This window comes from Rhineura floridana, chromosome 8 (genome assembly GCF_030035675.1).
Source record: "Rhineura floridana isolate rRhiFlo1 chromosome 8, rRhiFlo1.hap2, whole genome shotgun sequence".
Classification (NCBI taxonomy): Eukaryota; Metazoa; Chordata; class Lepidosauria; order Squamata; family Rhineuridae; genus Rhineura; species Rhineura floridana.
Window position 1 is genome coordinate 79,495,978 of NC_084487.1, and position 22,773 is coordinate 79,518,750.

General features: G+C 38.9%; 1 protein-coding gene across 5 annotated transcripts in view; it reads left to right on the top strand.

Moving 5' to 3' along the window:
- Nucleotides 1-22,773, top strand: part of RPAP3 (RNA polymerase II associated protein 3) — a 30,785-nt gene that overhangs the window by 499 nt on the left and 7,513 nt on the right. The window contains exons 1-15 of one of the 5 annotated variants that reach the window (XM_061639875.1): nt 2-156; nt 1,727-1,931; nt 2,422-2,562; nt 4,287-4,409; nt 6,477-6,604; nt 9,153-9,274; nt 10,608-10,678; nt 10,774-10,899; nt 11,698-11,825; nt 12,760-12,881; nt 13,670-13,740; nt 13,848-13,964; nt 19,171-19,400; nt 21,632-21,827; nt 22,240-22,337. In XM_061639875.1, coding sequence (XP_061495859.1) covers nt 1,779-1,931; nt 2,422-2,562; nt 4,287-4,409; nt 6,477-6,604; nt 9,153-9,274; nt 10,608-10,678; nt 10,774-10,899; nt 11,698-11,825; nt 12,760-12,881; nt 13,670-13,740; nt 13,848-13,964; nt 19,171-19,400; nt 21,632-21,827; nt 22,240-22,337 — 1,826 coding nt within the window. In that variant the 5' untranslated portion in view covers nt 2-156; nt 1,727-1,778. Of the gene's footprint in view, nt 1; nt 157-183; nt 248-1,726; nt 1,932-2,421; nt 2,563-4,286; nt 4,410-6,476; nt 6,605-9,152; nt 9,275-10,607; nt 10,679-10,773; nt 10,900-11,697; nt 11,826-12,759; nt 12,882-13,669; nt 13,741-13,847; nt 13,965-19,170; nt 19,401-21,631; nt 21,828-22,239; nt 22,338-22,773 lie in introns of those variants that run through there. The other 4 variants (XM_061639876.1, XM_061639873.1, XM_061639878.1 and 1 more) reach the window with 4 other exon arrangements.

A 22,773-nucleotide genomic window follows, 5' to 3' on the forward strand; every position in this document is an offset into this window, starting at 1 on the left:
TCTTTCGCGCGTGGGTTGAGGAGGCTGGGAAGGAAGGGCCTCAAATCCGGCCAACAGAGACGGGGCCTATTGCCAGGAGCCCCCTTAAAACTGAGGAGCTCCGCTCGCTCGCGTTTCCTCTCAAACAGAAGTTTACTCCGATCGTCCCTTTATTGTGTAATTTGACTTGGAAATAATGTCTGAGGGAGATCTACATATAATCTGTGTTCCCGCACAAAATAACGGCAGAATTTGCCATCACCATCAGGTTATGCATATGAAAGAGAGGGAATCATTTGGAAGAAGAAGAGGAGGGTGTGTGAGGGAGAGAATGTCAATCTTATTCCTAAGCCAAACTGGGAATGGTGCTGAACATGTGTGTCTGTTCATGCCTTTATCCCATTCAGGTATATAGCAAGAGGTAGGATGGTGGTCTTATGAAGGTGTGATCCAGGGGCACTGAGGCTATGGACACGCCATAAATTGAAAGCACATTATTTCTCCCAAAGGATCCTAGAAAATGTAGTTTGTTATGGGTGTTGGGAATTGTAGCTCTGTGAATGATAGACTACAATTCCTAGGATTCTTTGTGGGAAATGAAAAATAGAAATGGACTGCCTTCAAGTCGAGCCCGACTTATAGTGACCCTACAAATAGGGTTTTCATGGTAAGCGGTATTCAGAGGTGGTTTACCATTGCGTTCCTCTGAGGCTGAGAGGCAGTGACTGGCCCAAGGTCACCCAGTGAGCTTCACGGCTGTGGGAGGGTTTGAACCCTGGTCTCCCAGGTCATAGTCCAACACTAACCGCTACACCACACTGGCTCTCACCTTGTGGGAAATAAGGTGCTTTAAATGTGTGCTATGTACATAGTTCTCCCCCCCCAATGCAATTATTTATTTTACTACTTATTTGTTTAAAATATTTCTACCCAGCCCTTCATTGTAATGTAATTCCTGGTACAATAATATAAAACCCATACCAAACAATTATAATAGAAAAATAAAAAGTGAAGGTAAAGTCACAGCAAGAGCAGCAATAATGATACCCACTCTGGCCAGGCGGTCAACCAAGAGGTGGGTTTTTATTGGCACTGAAAACTCATAAATGTTGGTTCCAGCCTTAAGGGGCTTCTAGAAGTTTTTGCTATTTCAGACTTAGGAAAAAAGAAAAGTGGTTGGAACCAATGTGATGAGTACTGGTTACAACTAGTGTGGTGTAGTCATTAGTGTTGGATTAGGATGTGGGAGACCAAGGTTCATATCTCCATTCAGCAATGAAATTCACTGGGTGACCTTGGGCCTGTCACTGTTTTGCAGCTTAACCTTCCTCACAGAGTTCTTGTGAGAATAAAATTTGGAGCAGGAGAACCATGTTTGTATGCCACCTTGAGCTTCTTGGAGAAAAGGTGGGATATAAATGTAATATATAAAAAACAAAATAAACCCTCCACTGTGGCAAGGTATGATGTAGAAGGGGGTGAGTTTAGTATCTCTCTGACACATGTTTCTTTTGTTGTTAAAATAACACTCCCAACCTTATATGTTAGTAGGTTGACACATGATTAATAGTCCCATTTGCTTTGGGTCTATTTAATTCAGCCTAGTTGTATTTTTGTTAATAAGGTATTTTTCACATGGTAGTAGCCTGGTTCCCCCCAGATATTTATCAGACCACCAGATGATTTTGCTTATTACAGTAATAGAGCACATCAATATGAGCTAATAATTATTCTTTCTTTAATATAGTATTTGCAAATGCCTGTTAGTCTGACATTTCCCTAGAACTTCGGATTACCAGATGACTTCACCAAATAAAGCAATAGAGTTGCAGCTGCAAATAAGACAAAATGCAGAAGAGCTGCAAGATTTTGTGAAAGACTTAGAAAACTGGGAAAAGGATATTAAAGAAAAGGATTATGGTTTAAGGGAGCAAAGTGGAATCCCGGAAAAGGTAAATTCCATTACCTGATATTAGGATTCACAGGGATGCTTAAAGCAGAAATATGTTCCATTCAATAGTTCTTGATTTCAAGTGGGACTACAAATAAATCACTTGCAGTGCTGATTAGTTTTTGCCATCTTGTCTTACCATGTCAAAACAGGGAAACTGTAAACTCTGAAAAGTTCAGGTCATAGCTTTCAACAGACAATGATGCACAGTGACAAGTTTTCTTCAGGATAAAACTATGGGTAGGTCTGCAACTATTTTCCCAGCTGAAGCACCTCCCATTACTATTCACAACTGTTTTATCTGAGAAAAGACACGAGGGGGGGCAGAATTACAGAACTACATACAAAGGGATCACATTGAAATGCCAGGATGTGTCTTAGTGCAAATGGGAAACCTATCTTCATGATTAGCTAATGGTTGGTGTGCAAGTCTAGTTGTGTACAATGATTAAGTTTCCTGATAGTGAATTGCAACCTTTTATGCTGTTTAGGATTTACCACCAATTCGAAATGAAGCTTATAAGAAAAAGAAAAAAAGCACAGTTAAAGCTACCTCTAAGAAAACTACTGAAGAAAACAAAAAGAACAAGATAAAATCTTATGATTATGAGGCATGGGGGAAGCTTGATGTGGTAAGATAAATGTAGTCATTAAAATGCTAGGAAAAAATACAGTTGTTTTAGGTGTGTAGAATTAAAGCTTTGCATGAAATTTTAAATATGCAATGATTAATCCTCACTTATTTTTATTTATAGTTAATATACTTAATTTATATACCTCATTTTCCACAAATTGCCTGTGCTTAAAGCAGTTTATATAAACAGTCCAAATACTGTAGCATAACAATATATAGTAAAAATATCATTGCAAGACTAACAAAAATCATATAATGTATATCAAAATGTAAATGAGCATGAAGCTCAACAATAAAGTTTAAGCCAAAATATCCAAAAGCATATTTAATGTGATAGATGTGCTATCTCCCATTTTCAACCACAAATCCACAGATACATGGTGGACCATAGAATTCAAATTGTAATACAGTAAAATCCAATAATAGAAATAAAGAATGCAATACAAACACAATTAAAAATCAGTATGAAGATTTAATATGGACATGCCGCACACCACCTGCCCTTAATGACAGGCCTGGTTAACATGTCACACTAAGCCAAACCATGGCTTATAGCTCAGTGTGGTGTGGCAGCAAAAAGGACTAAAGAGATTGAAAGCACCTATGAGCGTGTCTCCAGGAGCCTGCACCTTGTAATTAATTCATGGTTTCACAAACCAGATAACAGTCTAATTCAGGTGTGGGGAACCTTAAGGCCTCCAGATATTGCTGAACTACAACTCTCATCATCCCTGACCATTGACCATGCTTGCTGGGGCTGATGCGAGTTGGAGTCCAGCAAATCTGAAGGGCCAAAGGTTCCCCATGTTTGGTTTAATTCATGTGATAGTTGAGATAAAGTACTTGGATTAATTGGCATTTCTGTTCTGTGCTGTTCTAATTAAAATGAATAGAGGTTGCACAAGAGCTCTGTTGCCTAGATTATATTCTTGCACCCTATCCTAAGATTTCAGCTGAAGTAAATTTCACTAAAGATCAGAAAAGCTTGTTTCTGAGTTGCCTTTGAGTGTTCTACGCACTGTAGAAAGCTGTGGTTGATTTCTGGGTTGTAACATGTGGCCCTGTCATCCTCCAGCAGGGGTGGGGTGTGTGTCATTTTTTAAAATCAATATAAACAATTTACTGCATGTACTAAGTGGGAACATTGAATGGAGAATCCAGTGAGTTTTTAATTTGGGGAAGCATTCCAAAATATAATACTGCTCCTTTTTCTGTAATCTGAAGTAGTACACCCCAAAATTCTGCCACCTCATTCAGTGTATATATAAACAAGCTCTTAATTGTACCAATAAATTAGCTCAAGAATTCAGGCTTAATTGGCTTACATATTCTTAAAAATACTTTCCTGAAATTCATTTCTAACATTCTTTCTGGGATAGTCCAAGGCAGAAAAATTGTAACTAATTTTTTGGGGGAAATTATTTATTCTCATGTCTGTTAGAAACATCGTGAAACAGTTTCTGAGTCTTGTGTTATTACTTTAGCTCTAATAACAAATCTACATTTAAAAATGGAAACTGGTAGGCATATGGACAAATTCATGGTGGTATTATATTATATTTTACATTAAGCGTGAATAAAGAGTATTTGCCTAAGCTGTCTGGATAGGAGCTGGGTGGTATTTAAATATTTTAAGAATTCTCTAATGTTTACTGCTTTATGCTACCTTTAAATGTGGTTTCCTTTGAATTCAAAATTGTCTTTAACCGTGTGTCATTTCAGGATAAGATACTTGAGGAACTTGATAAGGAAGATAGCACCCATGACTCAGTGTCACCAGAGTCAGATTCTGAAGAAGATGGAATACACATAGACACAGAAAAAGCTCTTGCTGAGAAAGAAAAGGTTATTTTGGTTTTTTTAGACTGAGGGACACTGGGTGTTTTTTTCCTCCATATACCCTTTAGGATGCATGATGAATGAACCTTTCAAAAGTTTACGTTCCCAAAGCCTGTGATTAAGAAAGCACCCACAGTTTTGGTTGTTCTGTCACTTTAAAATTAAAACTTGAAACTAAGAGGTTTACTGCAGACGTTTTTGCATGTTTTACCATGGTCGTTCCTTTCCTAATTTTTTGTAGCCATGTTATGAATGATTGTGATTTTATCTCTGTTTGTGTAATATTGAGGATCTTCTTGAAAACAGGCTTGTATGTGGGTTAGTTCTAAACCAGCTGAAGCTTCTGAAAGATCTTCAAGGGTAGCCCCACAGAGAGTGAATTACAATAGTCTAATTTAGAAGTACATCGAGGTGTTAATGATGGTAGGCAGGTTTGTATTCCAGCATATTTACTGCTGTCAAACCAGCCAAAGCTGGTAAAAGGCACCCTGTAACACAGCCACTGCCTGTAATCAAAGAGCAATACTGGATATAAAAGTATCCCAAGCTACAAACATGCTCCTTAAGATAGAGCATGATTCCATCTAGGACAAGTACGTTCTTGTTCAGTTGGTTCACCGAGTCCCCCACCATGATTGACTCTTGTGATTGAACTAAAGCTTTTCTAAGCTCATCCAGTCCACTACTGCCAATGGACAGGAATGCAATTTAACATCTGGATCTGATGAAGAAGAGATAGAGATAGCTGTTGTCATTGATGATGATGTGCCCTGTAATTCTCCACCATCTCACTGAGTAGCTTCACGTAGATTAAAAAAAAAAGATGGGAGGGGGAAAAAGGAACCTGAGGAGCCCTACAGAGTAGGAGAACTAATAAGTGTTTTTTTAGTTTAGAGAAAAGGCGGGTCAGAGGAGACATGATAGAAGTGTATAAAATTATGCATGGCATTGAGAAAGTGGATAGAGAAAAGTTTTTCTCCCTCTCTCATAATACTAGAACTTGTGGACATTCAAAGAAGCTGAATGTTGGAAGATTCAGGACAGACAAAAGGAAGTACTTCTTTACTCAGCGCATAGTTAAACTATGGAATTTGCTCCCACAAGATGCAGTAATGGCCACCAGCTTGGACGGCTTTAAAAGAAGATTAGACAAATTCATGGAGGACAGGGCTATCAATGGCTACTAGCCATGATGGCTGTGCTCTGCCACCCTAGTCAGAGGCAGCATGCTTCTGAAAACCAGTTGCCAGAAGCCTCAGGAGGGGAGAGTGTTCTTGCACTCGGGTCCTGCTTGCGGGCTTCCCCCAGGCACCTGGTTGGCCACTGTGAGAACAGGATGCTGGACTAGATGGGCCACTGGCCTGATCCAGCAGGCTCTTCTTATGTTCTTAAGTGTTGCAGCTTCACATTCTGGAAACTGGCCTCTATGAAGCAGCAGAACCATTGTAAAGTAATTCCTTCCACTCAGATAGGCAATTCCAAGTTATAATTTTTATTTACTTGAAATCATGTCCCACCTTTCCATTAAAAAATACCGATGCCAGTAGCAATAGCCACAGAGGTTCAGGAGAATCAATGGCAGTCATGCTCATCTCTTCTACCCTAGTCCACCTCCAAGTGTAGGTTGTGTCATCCAAAACACTGTCTGAAAACTGATAGAATGCATAGATGTGCAAGTAGATTTAGAAGCAGAAATATGAATTTGGATAGAGAAATTATGAATGCTTTCTATCGTTCCAAAACTTTATTATTTATTTACATTTATATCCCACCTTTCCTGAAAGGTGTTTAAAAGTACATGTTCCTTTTCCCCATTTTATTTCTGCGATAACTAATAATGTAGGTTAGGAGACATGATATCGTGACTGACTAAAGGTTACCTAGTGAGTTTTGCTGAACTCTCTTCCTGGGGAGAAAAATTTGTTTCAAGGGTTCTATGTAAATAGCAGTTGCACAGGGGTCAGATAAGTCCTAAAAGCAGGCAAACTGTTCCAAAGATGCAAGAAACAATACATTTTTTTTAAAATGTGTGAAGAAAATTTATATCACCGAGCGCTATATGTTGTTTCACAGGGTAATAATTATTTTAAAAAAGGAAATTATGATGCTGCAATAGAATGTTACACAAAAGGAATGAATGCCGATCCTTACAATCCTGTTTTGCCTACAAACAGATCGTCTGCTTTTTTTCGACTGAAAAAGTAAGGCTTGTGTTGGATGCTGTTGTGCTGTCCTTCATATATTACACATTTGGAATTTATTTTAGTGAAAATTAAGTCCACTGTGTATCTGACTTAGAACTGTATATAGTATTAGATCTGATGCATCACTGCCATATTTCTTGAAATACCTTATTTTATTTATTTATTATTTGATTTATATCCCGCCCTTCCTCCCAGCAGGAGCCCAGGGCAGCAAAAAAAATGCTAAAATTACTGTAAAACATCATAAAAACACAGCTTAAAATACATTAAAACAAAACAACGTTAAAAACATTTTTAAAAAAGCTTTAAAAACATCTTTTAAAAAAGGGTCAAAACATTATTAAAAATATATTAAAAAGCAATTCTAACACAGACGCAGACTGGGATAGGTCTCAAATTAAAAGTCTTGTTGAAAGTGGAAAGTCTTCAAAAGGCGCCGAAAAGGTAGCAGAGATGTCACCTTTGTTCTACTTTATCAGCCTGCAAATCAAGATTTCATTGTTAGACTAAGAAGACTAACTGTGCAATCCTATACAAGTCTACTTGCAAGTAAGCAGTACTTCTAGGTAATTAGGTATAGGATTCAGCCTAATTTGCCTCCAAATTTACAAGTTAGTTTCTCAGGACAGTGCATGTCCTACAATCAAAGAATGCTAGAAAGGCAAAACTACACCAGTCCTTTTACCTCAGGAGACATGCAATTTTTACTATAGCAACTTTTTATTGTGGAAAAAATATTTTTATTGCTGTGATAAATTTAGTAATCTTTATGTATAGCTAAGGCTATACAGACAGTTTGAGGCACTTCGCAGTCTGAAGCTTTCTGTTGCTCAAAAGCTCAAATTTCCCAGATTTTCAGAAAAAACAGCATAAATGAGCTGGCATTCATGTTTATTAAAGCAAGGGTGGGGAACCTCTGGCCTGCAGGCCAAATTTGGTTTGACGGGGTCCCAATTTAGCCCATGAAGCCATTCATTGCAAGCCATGTCCATGTGCCCCACACCTGACATATATGATGTCAGCTGTGGGGCAGGTACTGATGTAGCTGCAAAGGAACAATCGGGAGCTTAACGTGAATTCCAATTGTTACCTTGCTGGAACAGGGCTTGCCTCCATTGCTCATCAGCTGATAGCATCAATATTGGTGCCGTTCCAATAACACCAAGTGGTTTGCATTGAAATCACTGCTAAAACAGAGGGGGAAAGCTCCATTTTAGCAGCATTTTCAGTACAAACTTTGATAAGTGGATGCGACAGCCCAGCTGTCAGCCATCTGATGTCAGCAGCTGATCGACAGGTGAATTTTCTTGCCCACCTGTCAGAATTGGCCTGTGGGAGTGTGGACAGAAAAAGATCTGGCCTGCTGAGCCTAAAAACTTCCCCACCTCTGTATTAAAGCCACCCAACTCCCTCCCCACCATTCCAACTATTAAAATTGGAATGTTTTGGTGTAACCACATAGTGGAATGACAACTAAGAAAAGATAGGATAAGTAATTAATTTATATTCTACTTGTAATTCCAAGTCTAAAATTCCAAGCCCGAAGCTTCAAATTTAAACTAGTCACACTCCTCTGTGTGTTTGGGTGGTATCTTCCATTGATACATGCTTAAATATGGAAAATGAAGGCAGTTTAGCTTGGGACAAAAATTAGAATAAGGTAGAATCTCCTAAAACTAGAAATAAGGAAATACTTTATTTATTATTACATTTATATCCCACCTTTCCTCCAAGGAGCTCAAGGTGGCCTACAAACATGGTTCTGTTCCTCCCCATTTTGTACTCCCAACAACCATGTGAGATAGGTTAGTGACAGTGACTGACCCAAGACCACCCAGTGAGCTTTATGGATGAGCAGGGATTTGAACTCTGGTTTCTCAGGTTTTAGTCCAAGACTCTAATCACTACATCACATTTTATAGGTTTATAGGTTTTATATGTAAAGATAATTTTTGAGATAATTTGCTGGAAGAGGTTAATCCTATATTTAGAATAAGGAGCTGTGGGAGCTGTTGGACAGATAAATAGGCAGGGTGATGTAGAAAGACCATGCTTTCTACACAGAACCACTTTCTAAATAATAATATTTCTGCAAACCTCAGGATTTCCTCAAGGATGCAAATCCCTCCCTCATATTTCTCAGTAGACTTGTTCTCGCTTTAATCCTGTCGGCACTCAACCATCTCAGTTAACTATTAGAGGGATTAAGTAAAGAAAAGGGAATACAGTGCCCCCTCAAAAGCTGGTTGATGACCATCCGGAAAGTGCAGGTACAGATACTTCTAAAGCAGCCCTGTTTTCTGAGCATTGACTGCTTGGAGGTGGCAGGGAGCAGCATGGTCATATCCTTTGTCAGCCTTGTCAGATAGTGGGGGACAATATAGTGAAGAGTTGAATATTACTGATGATCCTCTCCGATTCATCACCAGTATGGTTACAACTTTGGAAGTGTTCATACTCGCATTTCTGTGAATTGTGTGGATTTCTGTTTGTATGCACTTAATTAACATGTAGTTGTGAATACAAGCATGTAATATTGTTACAGGTATTCTGTGGCTGAATCTGACTGTAGCTTAGCACTTGCTCTAAACAAAAATTATACAAAGGCTTATACCAGAAGAGGAGCAGCTCGCTTTGCATTGCAAAATTTTGAGGGTGCCAAAGAAGGTATGAGGCTTTTGTGTGTGTGTGTTTAATGTATAGCCCTTTTTGTTATACATGTCTTCATTGCTGTCTATAGATGAGATTGATTGCTGTCTCTAGATCAGATGCTGGGAACATTTTGGCCCTCCAGATGTTGCTGAACTACAGTTCCCATCATCCCTGGCCATTGGTCACGCTCACTAGGGCTGATGAGGGTTGTAGTTCAGCAACATTGGCCAGGGGGGGGGGGGAGGAAAGATTTCCCACTCCAGCCCTAGATAAAGAACTATTTTATTTATGTCCATATATCAATTTCAGTATTACTGCCTATGACTACTTCAGTGTGCCCTATATCTGAAGCATGCATAGAGGAGTTCAGTCAACTAATATGTGGATTGCCCGAGAAACTTCTTTATTGAACAAGATTCTGGAACACGCCTATGTATTATGCCTTTAAGAAAAATATATGCTGTATTTCAATTTCTCTTGGAAATTATTGCTTTGTAGAATCTTAGATTTGCCATTTGCTTGTTTTAGTATGTTTTATTCCTTTAGGAAGACATTTTTAAAAATTACAGTGGAGAAATTGCTTTTTTTTTTTAAAAAAAAAGGAAGAATTATTTTGCAGATTTGCATTGAACCTTACTTCACCTTCTGCAATTTTGGCTAAATATTTTCTGTATTTGGGAGCTGTGCCCCTGATTTTGGAAAAATAAAAATATTCTTCTAGATTCATATTTGCTGATGTTGGAAATCATCCAGGGTGAAATTTAATTAAAATATGTTGAAGGATAACAAAGTTCTAAAATGTGATGGGAATTGTTTGCCCTCTTCCCTCAGAATTAAAGAAAGAAGTCTAGAGTCGATACTACCTATTGAAGAACAAATGTGTTTGGGTATAATTTTCTAGTTTTTGTTGTCTAAGTTTTTGAATTGAGGTATAAACCGGGGGGGCAAGGGACAAGTACTGAATATAAAAACACAAAAGGGAAAAAGTTTGTCAAAGTGCCCTAGAAAAGTTTCTTGTACTTGTTATTGCCCAGTGTGTTATGGAAAAAAGTTGCACTGAGCCTAGGAGGAAAGTTTTTTTTCCCTCCAGTGTTCCTACAAAAGAATTGCCTCTAAAGACTGAAAACTTTTCTGAAACATGTTGGGCAATAAAACTTTTTTTGGTTACTTTGAAAACCTTTTTGTTTTTTAGTGAGGCATATCTGTGTATTTCCTATATAAGAAGGACTGCTGATATGCTTATTAAGCCCTATTTTTACATTTTTCTCATGGTTCATCATTTTTAATACTCTGTACCATGTATTTTATAGTTTTTTTAAAAAATATATTTTTATGTTTTTACTGCCAGATTATGAAAAAGCTTTGGAGTTGGATCCAAACAATTTTGAAGCAAAAAGTGAACTTAGGAAAATTGAAAAGGTAAATAATTTAAATTTACCCAATTTCCCAGTGAACTTTTTTTTCATTTTCACTATGTAGTAGAAATGTTTTGAATGTCTTCTGTCTTCCAACAGGCTTTCACATCCAAAGAAACTTCCCAACCTGAAGAACCAGATGTCTTTAAGAATGTTGAAATTACAGAACAGAAACAAACTGAGGAGGAGCAGCTAAAGCAAAAGGCTGTGGCAGAAAAAGATTTGGTAAATAGAACAAAAGTGTTTAAGACAATGTTGGTGGATGGGGTGGAATTTTATATATATTCAGAAATCATTGCGTTATATAGGCTTTTTAAAAGACAGTTAAGCCTACAGTTCTGCACCATGTGCAACTGGAACATACGTCTATGACAAATGAAATGAGCATCTAGTAATTTTGGTTTGTGCACTTTCTTGTTTTTGAGTTGAAGATTTAAAAAAAAAAATCAACCAAATGTTAAAACACTAAAAAAGTAAAGGTGTCCCTGCACTTGTAGTGTGAGTCGTTTCCGACTCTTAGGGTGACATCTTGTGACGTTTACTAGGCAGACCATTTATATGGGGTGGGATTGCCAGTTCCTTCCCTGGCCTTTCTTTACCCCCCAGCATATGCCGGGTACTCATTTTACCGACCACGGATGGATGGAAGGCTGAGTGGACCTCGACCACTTTTACTGGAGATTCGATTTTCTCCTTCCATTGGAATCGAACTCCGGCCGTGAGCAGAGCTTCAGCAGCGTTACGGCCGCTTACCACTCTGCGCCACGGAGGTTCTTGTTAAAACACTAGCTTGACATAATATAGCACTAGCCCTGACCCTTCTGCTGTAAATTATGTTGCCATATGCCAACCTTGCAGAAATCTGTATAGTTGTCTGAAAAACATTCCATGCGATCACCACTTCCATTACCTTCTGCCACAAGTTGGTATTTGTGTAGCTGAATAAAGTCTTACTGTATTGTTCACTTGTATGAAGATGTAATTATTTATATATACACTGTTTCTCTTCCCTAAATATCACAGGGTAATGGATATTTCAAAGAAGGGAGATATGAACTAGCAATAGAATGCTACACACTGGGAATAGCAGCAGATGGCACCAATGCACTTCTTCCAGCAAACAGAGCTATGGCCTACCTGAAAATTCAAAAGTGTGTGGTGTTGAATTTAAAACTACTCATTATCTACAAATTTTCTTAGAATTTAGTATTAAATAAACTCTAATTTTGCAATCTTATGTGAATACATATTCATAAGCAATATTGCTAATTCCACTATATATATATATAGTGGAATTAGCAATATTGCTTATGAATATGTATTCACATAAGATTGCAAAATATATATAATTTGTTCCCACAAGATTGTACAATCGTGATTAAATTGTATTCTGGATTAGTCTAATACTATTGTGTTAAAGGTCCATGTACTTAGCCTTTCTTTTTCTTAAGAACCTGAGGAAGCTGAGCTGACTTGAAAAAGTTTTGTGTATGAAATTAAAACTTGTGTACATAAGCAGCTATCTGATGTAAGCACTACTTTCATATATGAGAATAAGAATGACTTAATTGAGGAGTTTAGCACTATTTTTTCACTCATTCTACTTGCATTTAATTTATCAAGTTTTTATATTCCACCAGTTTAGTAGAATAAAGCATTATTTTGCTGAAGTTAGTTAGTTCTGAATTAGGACTGTAATTGTTATGTTGTCAGCCATAGAGAGACAGTCTGTTAAAAGTTGATGCACTTACTCTGTAACATATTCAGCTAGAGGTTTTTGAAGTTTCCAAATAACAATCACTTAAAGCTTAAAACTTGGGTGACATACTAGCTTTGTTCTGATTAACCCAAACACTTCTTTAATGTAATGACACTGAGAAAAGAAGCACAAAATATTTTCAGCTCTTGAGATGAAGTTACACATATTCTAGCAGGATATAATTCTCACATTTGTTCATATGAAATATCTGGGTATGCAAACTTTGGTCTGAATATATTGGAGAAATTGTGTACTGTGAGAAACAAAATATCTGATTTGATATGCATAACAAGTAATCCTTTTTCAAACTTTCTCTTGATTATGAGATATGAAGAGGCAGAGAAAGATTGTACTCAAGCTCTTTTACTAGATTCTTCTTACTCTAAAGCCTATGCCAGAAGAGGGACTGCTAGAGCTGCACTGGGAAAGCTAAAAGAAGCTATGCAAGGTGGGATTTGAAAGAAAATGTTTTTTATATTATCTTGTGATGAAGTCTTTATCTGAATCTCTCAGTGCAACAGCCCCAATCCACCATCAGCAAACCAAAGTGATAGCAGAAAAGCCCAGACACGCAACAGCTGGCTTTTTAACACTTTCTGGCTTTTCTGGTTTACCATCGTGCTTAAGATAGTTGGACCACTGTAAGGACACATGAGTATGATCCTGCCCACTTAATCTCTTGCCCAGGGAACAGCACTGAAACTTTATTTATATAAGGAGACTTTCACACTCACATGTGAAAGGAGATGTGGCCAAATCTGGACCCTGTCTGAATTGCTAATTGAGAATCTAATCAATTTGGTATTCTGAACTGGCCTTGCATCCTGCTATATTGGAATAAAGGCTGATACTGCTGATTCAAAAGAAATAAAGCTGTTTTTGTCTGAAAGACAGTGGGTAAAAAAGCATAGGTAAGTAAGCACTTATTGTGTTGATTATAAAATTTCATTCACAGTAGGTTATATTTTAAGAAATCATGACCATTAGTTACTGTTACTGATTCTCAATAATGTATTAATAATTAGAGGCATGATAATGCCACTGCTATGGAAATCGCAATCATTCTAGTGTGAAATCTGCTTTGTGACACCAACTGAATTTAGTGGGATTCCCAAATAGGTAACTTTTGAGTTATGGATTGTGCCTTAACAATTGTAGATACATAGATGTAAAAGAAGAGTGTTTAAAAAAGGGTTTTGTTTTATTAAATTTGTGTTTCTTAATTGTGTTGGTCAGATTTTGAAAGAGTCTTGAAGCGGGAACCTGGAAATAAACAAGCAATAAATGAAGTAATGAAACTTAAGAATGTAAGTGTGCTTCTGCTTATACATTTCTAGTTATTTTGCAACTTCTTTAAATTGTGTTTTTCCTTTTAATTTGTATGTTTTGTGACTATCTGACTAATCTTTTAAAGGAATTAATTGCACAAGGGCTGTGGACAGATAAAGAGTGCCATGGACTATCACAAAATGAAACAGAAACACAAAATCAGGTGAAACCCATTGATAAACCATTGCATCTTAGATCAACAGTAAGTACAAAAGATGAGGGTATAGTTATTGAAATTATTCTTTCCATTTCTATAAAAAAAATTGACATGCAAGAATTTTGCCCATGACTTGGTTAACAATTGGTGTGTGTGTGTGTGCTTCTGTCGACTGTGCTGTCTGCCCCTCTACAGCTAATTACTTTCTTCCTATTTACCCTATTCCAACAGCCAAGCACCTTCTGCACACTGCATGCAAAGTGCATGTGAGCAGGGCAGACTTGTGTAAGCTTGAACTGTTGTAGAGAAGAGAATGGAATGGTCTGGAAAGAGAAAGGAGAGCAAGTTACAGGCAGAATGTTTCCCAGTATAAAAGCAAGAGAAACGTCCACAAAGGATATGGGTGTAGGAGGAGAGAAGAGAGTATGCTGAGTAGTTTACATGTATCTAAACAAAGAGCTGGGTCTCTGAATGGGGGCATGAGAGAGGCAAAATATGAAGAAGGCAAATGCAAAGAGAAAAAGATTTTGAATTGCATTTAGAAGTTGTAGTCATGTAAATACTGCTGTCCACTTTTGGAGTGAGCTCAATAGATACGAAGCAAAATTCTCATTGTAGTGTTTGAAGTACAGAGACTGCACGATGGCTAGAGTGCCAGTTGGGAAAGACGTACTGTGAGGCTGATTGGGCACCAGTAAGACATCATAACCGTGCCTACTGTGTGGCGGCGAAGAAGGCCCACTTCTCTGCCTCCATCACATCTTCAAGTAGCCGTCCAGTGGAGCTTTTCCGTATTGTCAGGGGTATGTTGACATTAACTCCAGGAAATGGAGTTTTAGACCCTTCAGAGGCCCACTGAATTGTTTGCAAGGCACTTTGAGGGTAAAGTTGCTTGCCTACGTAGCAGTCTTGATGCCCCATCCACATCTGCTGCAGTCCCCAATGAGGTGTCCAGTGCAACGTCTGCTGCAACTTCTTGGGAACGGTTTCAGTTGATGCGGCCTGATGACGTGGACAAGGTGCTTGTGATGATGCGGCCAGCAATGTGTCCTCTCGATCCTTGCCCTTAAGAACATAAGAAGAGCCTGCTGGATCAGGCCAGTGGCCCATCTAGTCCAGCATCCTGTTCTCACAGTGGCCAACCAGGTGCCTGGGGGAAGCCCGCAAGCAGGACCCGAGTGTAAGAACACTCTCCCCTCCTGAGGCTTCCGGCAACTGGTTTTCAGAAGCATGCTGCCTCTGACTAGGGTGGCAGAGCACAGCCATCATGGCTAGTAGCCATTGATAGCCCTGTCCTCCATGAATTTGTCTAATCTTCTTTTAAAGCCATCCAAGCTGGTGGCCATTACTGCATCTTGTGGGAGCAAATTCCATAGTTTAACTATGCGCTGAGTAAAGAAGTACTTCCTTTTGTCTGTCCTGAATCTTCCAACATTCAGCTTCTTTGAATGTCCACGAGTTCTAGTATTATGAGAGAGGGAGAAGAACTTTTCTCTATCCACTTTCTCAATGCCATGCATCATTTTATACACTTCTATCATGTCTCCTCTGACCCGCCTTTTCTCTAAACTAAAAAGCCCCAAATGCTGCAACCTTTCCTCGTAAGGGAGTCGCTCCATCCCCTTGATCATTCTGGTTGCCCTCTTCTGAACCTATAATATCCTTTTTGAGATGAGGCGACCAGAACTGTACACAGTATTCCAAATGCGGCCGCACCATAGATTTATACAACGGCATTATGATATCGGCTGTTTTATTTTCAATACCTTTCCTAATTATTGCTAGCATGGAATTTGCCTTTTTCACAGCTGCCGCACACTGGGTCGACATTTTCATCGTGCTGTCCACTACAACCCCGAGGTCTCTCTCCTGGTCGGTCACCGCCAGTTCAGACCCCATGAGCGTATATGTGAAATTAAGATTGTTTGCTCCAATATGCATAATTTTACACTTGTTTATATTGAATTGCATTTGCCATTTTTCTGCCCATTCACTCAGTTTGGAGAGGTCTTTTTGGAGCTCTTCGCAATCCCTTTTTGTTTTAACAACCCTGAACAATTTAGTGTCGTCAGCAAACTTGGCCACTTCACTGCTCACTCCTAATTCTAGGTCATTAATGAACAAGTTGAAAAGTACAGGTCCCAATACCGATCCTTGAGGGACTCCACTTTCTACAGCCCTCCTTTGGGAGAACTGTCCGTTGATTCCTACTCTCTGCTTTCTGCTTCTTAACCAATTCCTTATCCACAAGAGGACCTCTCCTCTTATTCCATGACTGCTAAGCTTCCTCAGAAGCCTTTGGTGAGGTACCTTGTCAAACGCTTTTTGAAAGTCTAAGTACACTATGTCCACTGGATCACCTCTATCTATATGCTTGTTGACACTCTCAAAGAATTCTAATAGGTTACTGAGACAGGACTTTCCCTTGCAGAAGCCATGCTGGCTCTGCTTCAGCAAGGCTTGTTCTTCTATGTGCTTAGTTAATCTAGCTTTAATCATACTTACTACCAGTTTTCCAGGGACAGAAGTTAAGCTAACTGGCCTGTAATTTCCGGGATCCCCTCTGGATCCCTTTTTGAAGATTGGCGTTACATTTGCCACTTTCCAGTCCTCAGGCACGGAGGAGGACCCAAGGGACAAGTTACATATTTTAGTTAGCAGATCAGCAATTTCACATTTGAGTTCTTTGAGAACTCTCAGGTGGATGCCATCTGGGCCCGGTGATTTGTCAGTTTTTATATTGTCCATTAAGCTTAGAACTTCCTCTCTCGTTACCACTATTTGTCTTAGTTCCTCAGAATCCCTTCCTGCAAATGTTAGTTCAGGTTCAGGGATCTGCCCTATATCTTCCACTGTGAAGACAGATGCAAAGAATTTATTTAGCTTCTCTGCAATCTCCTTATCGTTCTTTAGTACACCTTTGACTCCCTTATCATCCAAGGGTCCAATTGTCTCCCTAGATGGTCTCCTGCTTTGAATGTATTTATAGAATTTTTTGTTGTTGGTTTTTATGTTCTTAGCAATGTGCTCCTCAAATTCTTTTTTAGCATCCCTTATTGTCTTCTTGCATTTCTTTTGCCAGAGTTTGTGTTCTTTTTTATTTTCTTCATTTGGACAAGACTTCCATTTTCTGAAGGAAGACTTTTTGCCTCTAAGAGCTTCCTTGACTTTGCTCGTTAACCATGCTGGCATCTTCTTGGCCCTGGCGGTACCTTTTCTGATCTGCGGTATGCACTCCAGTTGAGCTTCTAATATAGTGTTTTTCAACAACTTCCAAGCATTTTCGAGTGATGTGACCCTCTGGACTTTGTTTTTCAGCTTTCTTTTTACCAATCCCCTCATTTTTGTGAAGTTTCCTTCTTGGCTTATTAAAGCTTGCCGAGGGGGGTCTGACCGAGTGGATCCAGGGTGTGGTCAACGCATCATTGCGGGAGGGAGTGGTTCCAGCCGCCTTGAAAGAGGCAGTGATTCGACCACTCCTGAAAAAGCCCACCCTGGACCCATTGGTTTGTAACATCTACCGACCGGTTGCAAATACCCTCTTTTTAGGGAAGGTGATTGAAAGGGTTGTGCTGCAGCAATTGCAAGTACTCTTGGATGAAACATCTTGATGTGTTTTAGTCTGGATTCAGACCTGCTTATGTGGCTGAATTGGCCTTGGTCGCCCTGATGGATGACCTTTATCGGGAGAAGGACAGGGGGAGTGTGACCCTGTTATTCTTATTTGATCTCTCAGCTTGACCATGGTATCCTTTTGGGCCGACTTGGTGAGATGGGTATTGGAGGCACTGTTTTATAGTGGTTCCGATCCTATCTCCAGGGTCGCTCTCAGAGAATAGCATTGGGTGGTTGTATTTTGGCCCCCTGGCAGTTGTGCTGTGGGGTGCCGCAGGGTACCATCTTGTCCTCCATGCTGTTTAACATCTATATGAAACCGTTGGGAGCAGTCATCAGGAGCTTTGGGGCAAGGTGTCAGCAGTATGCTGATGATACCCAGCTCTACTTCTCTGTAACTTCTGAATCAGGAGAGGCCGTGCAAGCCCTTGACCGCTGCCTGTACTCTGTGGTGGGCTGGATGAGGGCCAATAAACTGAGTCTGAATCCTAGCAAGATGGAGGCACTGTGAGTTGGTGGTTCCTGAGTTTGGATAATTGGTCAGTTGCTTGCCTTGGATGGGGTAGTACTCCCTCTGAAAGAGCAGGTCCATAGTCTGGGGGTGCTCCTGGATCCATCTTTGTCGCTAGAGGCCCAGGTGACCTCTGTGGTTAGGAGTGCCTTTTACCAGCTTTGACTGGTAAGACAGCTGCAGCCGTTTCTGGACTGGGATAGCCTGGCCACTGTTGTCCACGCTGTAACCTGCAGGCTGGATTACTGTATTGCTATCTATGTGGGGCTGCCCTTGAGGTTGGTCTGGAAGCTGCAGCTGGTGCAAAATGCAGCAGCGAAACTGCTCTTTGGGGCAGGGTATTGCCAACATGTCATCCCGCTGCTGAAAGAATTGCACTGGCTGCCCATTTGCTACCGGGCCAAGTTCAGGGTTCTAGCTTTGATGTACAAAGCCCTATACAGCTTGGGACCAGGATACCTGAAAGACCGTCTTACCCCTTATATGCGCAGTCTATCACTGCGCTGTGCAGGTGAGGGCCTCTTGCAGACACCATCTTATCAGGAGGTTCGTTCTGCACAATATAGGAAACACACCTTTAGTGTGGCGGCACTTACCCTGTGGAATTCCCTCCCTTTGAATATTAGGCAGGCGCCATCTCTGCTATCTTTTCAGCACCTTTTGAAGACTTCCCTCTTTCAACAAGTCTTTTAAGTTGAGACCTATCCCAGTTTGTGTCTGTGTTAGAATTGCTTGTTAATGTTTTTTTAATAATGTTTTTAACCCTTTTTTAAAGATGTTTTTAAAGCTTTTTTAAAAATGTTTTTAACGTTGTTTTGTTTTAATGTATTTTAAGGTCTGTTTTTATGATGTTTTAAAGTGTTTTTAGCACTTCTGTTTGCCGCCCTGGGCTCCTGCTGGGAGGAAGAGCGGGATATAAATCAAATAATAAATAAAAATAAATAAATGTTTTCCTTCGTGATTGCCTACAAAAGTTTTATGCCATAATAAACCTCTTAGCCTTTAGTATGCCATAGAGCATTTTGCTATGACTGGACACAGGCACTTTTCAGGAATGTGTGCCATTGTTCACCAGCCTGTTGAAACTGCTGTAATTAACTCACTGTATGGTTTTGTTCTTTTTAGAAACCCTTGAGAAGAGTAATCATTGAAGAGGTGGGTGATGAGATTCTGGCTGCAAATCTGTTGACTACCCCCACTGTAGAGCCTAATCAGCCTGTTTCTGCAAGTGTAGAAGCAACACGTGCTTTAGCATCTGCACAGAATCCAAGCAAGGATGATTTGTCTTCTCCAACTGATACTCCCAAAGCAAAGCTCTTGAAAATAGAAGAAATAGGTGATTCAGTTACCACAGAGTAAGTATATTGATTTTTATATCAAATATGAACTGGACATTGTACTCAAGCAAATACTCATTTTCACATTACAATAAATTACAGTTATAGTCAATAGTGGTCATTTTCACAATAAACCGTTAACTACAGTTTACTGTGATGTGTGAAGTGGGCCATCATCTAATGGGAAAAATGGCCTTATTGTAACATTAAGCATTTGGTAATTTTGGTAATGATTTCAGTTAGCCTTTTTAGTTACATATAAGTTGGGATGATTAGCTCAATGGACAGTTAAATATAAAAATCATGATCCCTTAACATAACATATTTCCTTTTAAAAGAACTTTAAAAGAAAAACACCAAGGTTACTTTTCCAGATCTGATATGTTATGCAAGTAAATAAAAGGATTGAGAATTTTTTCCCATATCTTTTAGAACTTCTAGAAAACATTGTGTGCTATACTTTTGGCAAACATTTATTCCTGTAGCAAAGTTCCAGCCCTTGAAAATAAGCCAAATGAAATGACAGCTAAATTACAGGAGAGCAAATGGCTCCATGGTAATCAGTGTTGAGAGTGCTTACGGATTTGACATGCTTTTTTTTTTGCATTATGAAATTGTAGGAAAAGCTTTTACTTTTATAGTTGTGAACATTCCTTTTTGGTGTTAAGGACTATAAGGATTTGTTATTTCTTAAGTTTTCTTCCTACTTGTTTCTTCAACAAATTCAGTAGATCTTGAAAGTTTAGATGCATATTTGGTGCGCTAACATTTTGTACTGACTTTTTAGTAAATCCATAGTTCTGAACTTTTATATTCATAATAAAAAAAAATTACATAATTTTCAAAGCATCATAGTCGTTTAGAAATTGAAAGCTGATTTAAAATATGTCATGCGTAAGCAGTCTTGTTGCAGTGTATTGTCTTAATCGTGTATTTTAAAACTAATTATTATTGTCTGTGAGATTAGGCTTTGAAAAAGATACATGCAAGCTTACATAGTTTTCTATGAAACCTGTTACCGGGATAATTTTGGGAAAGGATATGTTTACAAAATATCCAGTGAAGCATCACTGATGGTATAAAACCATGCATATTATTGATGATGTACAAGCATTTTGTAAGATTCTTGTGCCTTATCCTGGCCATTTTCCCACCCATTTGGTTCGCCAGCTGTAACCTCTCCTGGACAGGGACAATCAGATATTTTTGCCCTGGTAACCCCCCAATTGAATTACTGTAAATGTGTTAAATATGTGATTGCTATTCCCTGGAAGCTTCTGTTGGTACAAATTGTAGGATTTTAACGGGTATAGCATGTTTGTTACACATATCCCCAGTATTAAAAGAAGTACACTGGTTGCCTGTCCACTTTCAAGCCTAATTCAGAGTGCTAGGATCCTAAATGAGTTTTAGATCCTAAATGGGTTGGGACCAAATATGTGAAGCAGTAGTATCATGTCTAGACTCTCAGATTGACAGCTAAGGCCAAATTCTCCATTCCCTCCTTGTCAAAGTTGAAACAAATGACAACCAGAGAGAAGCCTTTTCAGTTGTGATCATCCTTTTTATGGAATAACTTCCTTAGGGAGACTCAACTGGCCCTAATGTTTTTTTTTCGGGTGCCAAAAAAACATTTTCTGTTCATTTATGCATTTGAGCGTTAGGAATTTAAAGGGTTTTTTTGCTAATGGCTCTTGTTTTTTCTGCCAGTTGCTTTTATTATGTGTTTTTATTGTTGCAATCCTTAATTGTGTAAGTCACTCTAGAACCAATTTTGGTGAAGGATCTTGGCAGGAGCAGTTTTGGCCTTCCCCCGAGTTGGCGAGGCTCATTTAACATTGACATGAAATTGAGCCTTCAGTGTCATTAGCCCAGGTCTCTGGAATGCTCTGCCAACAGAGATTCAGCAAGCGCCTTCTGTTTTAACTTTTAAGTGCCTGCTGAAAACCTTTCTGTTTTGCTAGGCTTATGCAGGCAATTAAGAACATGTTTTATTCGCAACAATTTGTTTTTATTGTATTTTCAATGTGTTTTTTTTAAAAAATTGTGATGGTGGTTTTAAACATGCTGTAAACTGCTTTGATGCTTTTAATAAAATAGTGGTATACATATATTTTTATAAATAAATAATAATCAATAAGGTTTGATTTGAATAAATAAAAATAAATGTGTTTTGTAAAACATGTCTCAAAATAGAGGCTAGATAATCTTCAACATCTTGTCTGTCTTAATGTTTTTGGACCTGTCAGCAAAGATACTGTGCAAGAGAAACCATCACCTACACCTCAGTCTTGTACTATGAAAAAACAAGCTGAGACAGAAAATCAAACACTTCTTCCTGTATTTACATTTCCTGTACCTCCAGTTCCTGTGAATTCTTTCCAGCTAGAATCAGATTTCAGAAAATTAAAATGTTACCCAGATCAGTTATACACATACTTGAAGGTAAGATTCTTCTTGATTACTGCTAAATTTAATTCTACCAGCTGTACAATTTTACTCATAGGTTAAATTCCTTTTAGGTTATTTTTTTGCATTATGCATTAATAATAACTTTAAAAGAATGTAATTGTTCATATTAACGCTTCAGGGACATATTCAGCAGCCTTACTGTTCCAGTCAGGAAGTGTCCAGCTCAAGCAGAAGCTGAAGAGGTTGCAGCTGTCTAGAAATTCCATGGAGTCCAGTCTGAGGAGTCTCACAGAATCTTTTTGTTCTAGTAGGAAGAGAGGAGAGCTGTAGTGGCGGTTGTGCAGCCTCACAACTACTTAAACATTTGAAGGGTTTAATTCTGATGGTGTTTAAGATCTGCTTTTATTTTTCATGTGAATAAATATTCTTGTTTTGTTTTCTAAAGCAAATTGATCCTTCACTTTATCCTAATCTGTTCCAAAAATCCTTGGATCCAGATGTATTTAGCCAAATTCTGAAAATTCTACATGATTTTTATACTGGGTAAGTTTTTCAATTCATAGATTTTTAGATTGACCGTTTATCAAGCAGCTGGTCGCAATCCCTGGTTGAAAAGCAACTTTCCTGTTTTAAAGAGCATGTTTCATAGAATCATAGAATAGTAGAGTTGGAAGGGGCCTACAAGGCCATCGAGTCCAACCCCCTGCTCAATGCAGGAATCCAAATCAAAGCATTCCCGACAGATGGCTGTCCAGCTTCCTCTTGAAGGCCTCCAGTGTCGGAGAGCCCGCTACCTCTCTAGATAATTGGTTCCATTGTCGTATGGCTCTAACAGGTAGGAAGATTTTCCTGATGGCCAGTCGAAATCTGGCTTCCTGCAACTTGAACCCATTATTCCGTGTCCTGCAGTCTGGGACGATTGAGAAGAGATCCCAGCCCTCCTCTATGTGACAACCTTTCATGTACTTGAAGAGTGCTA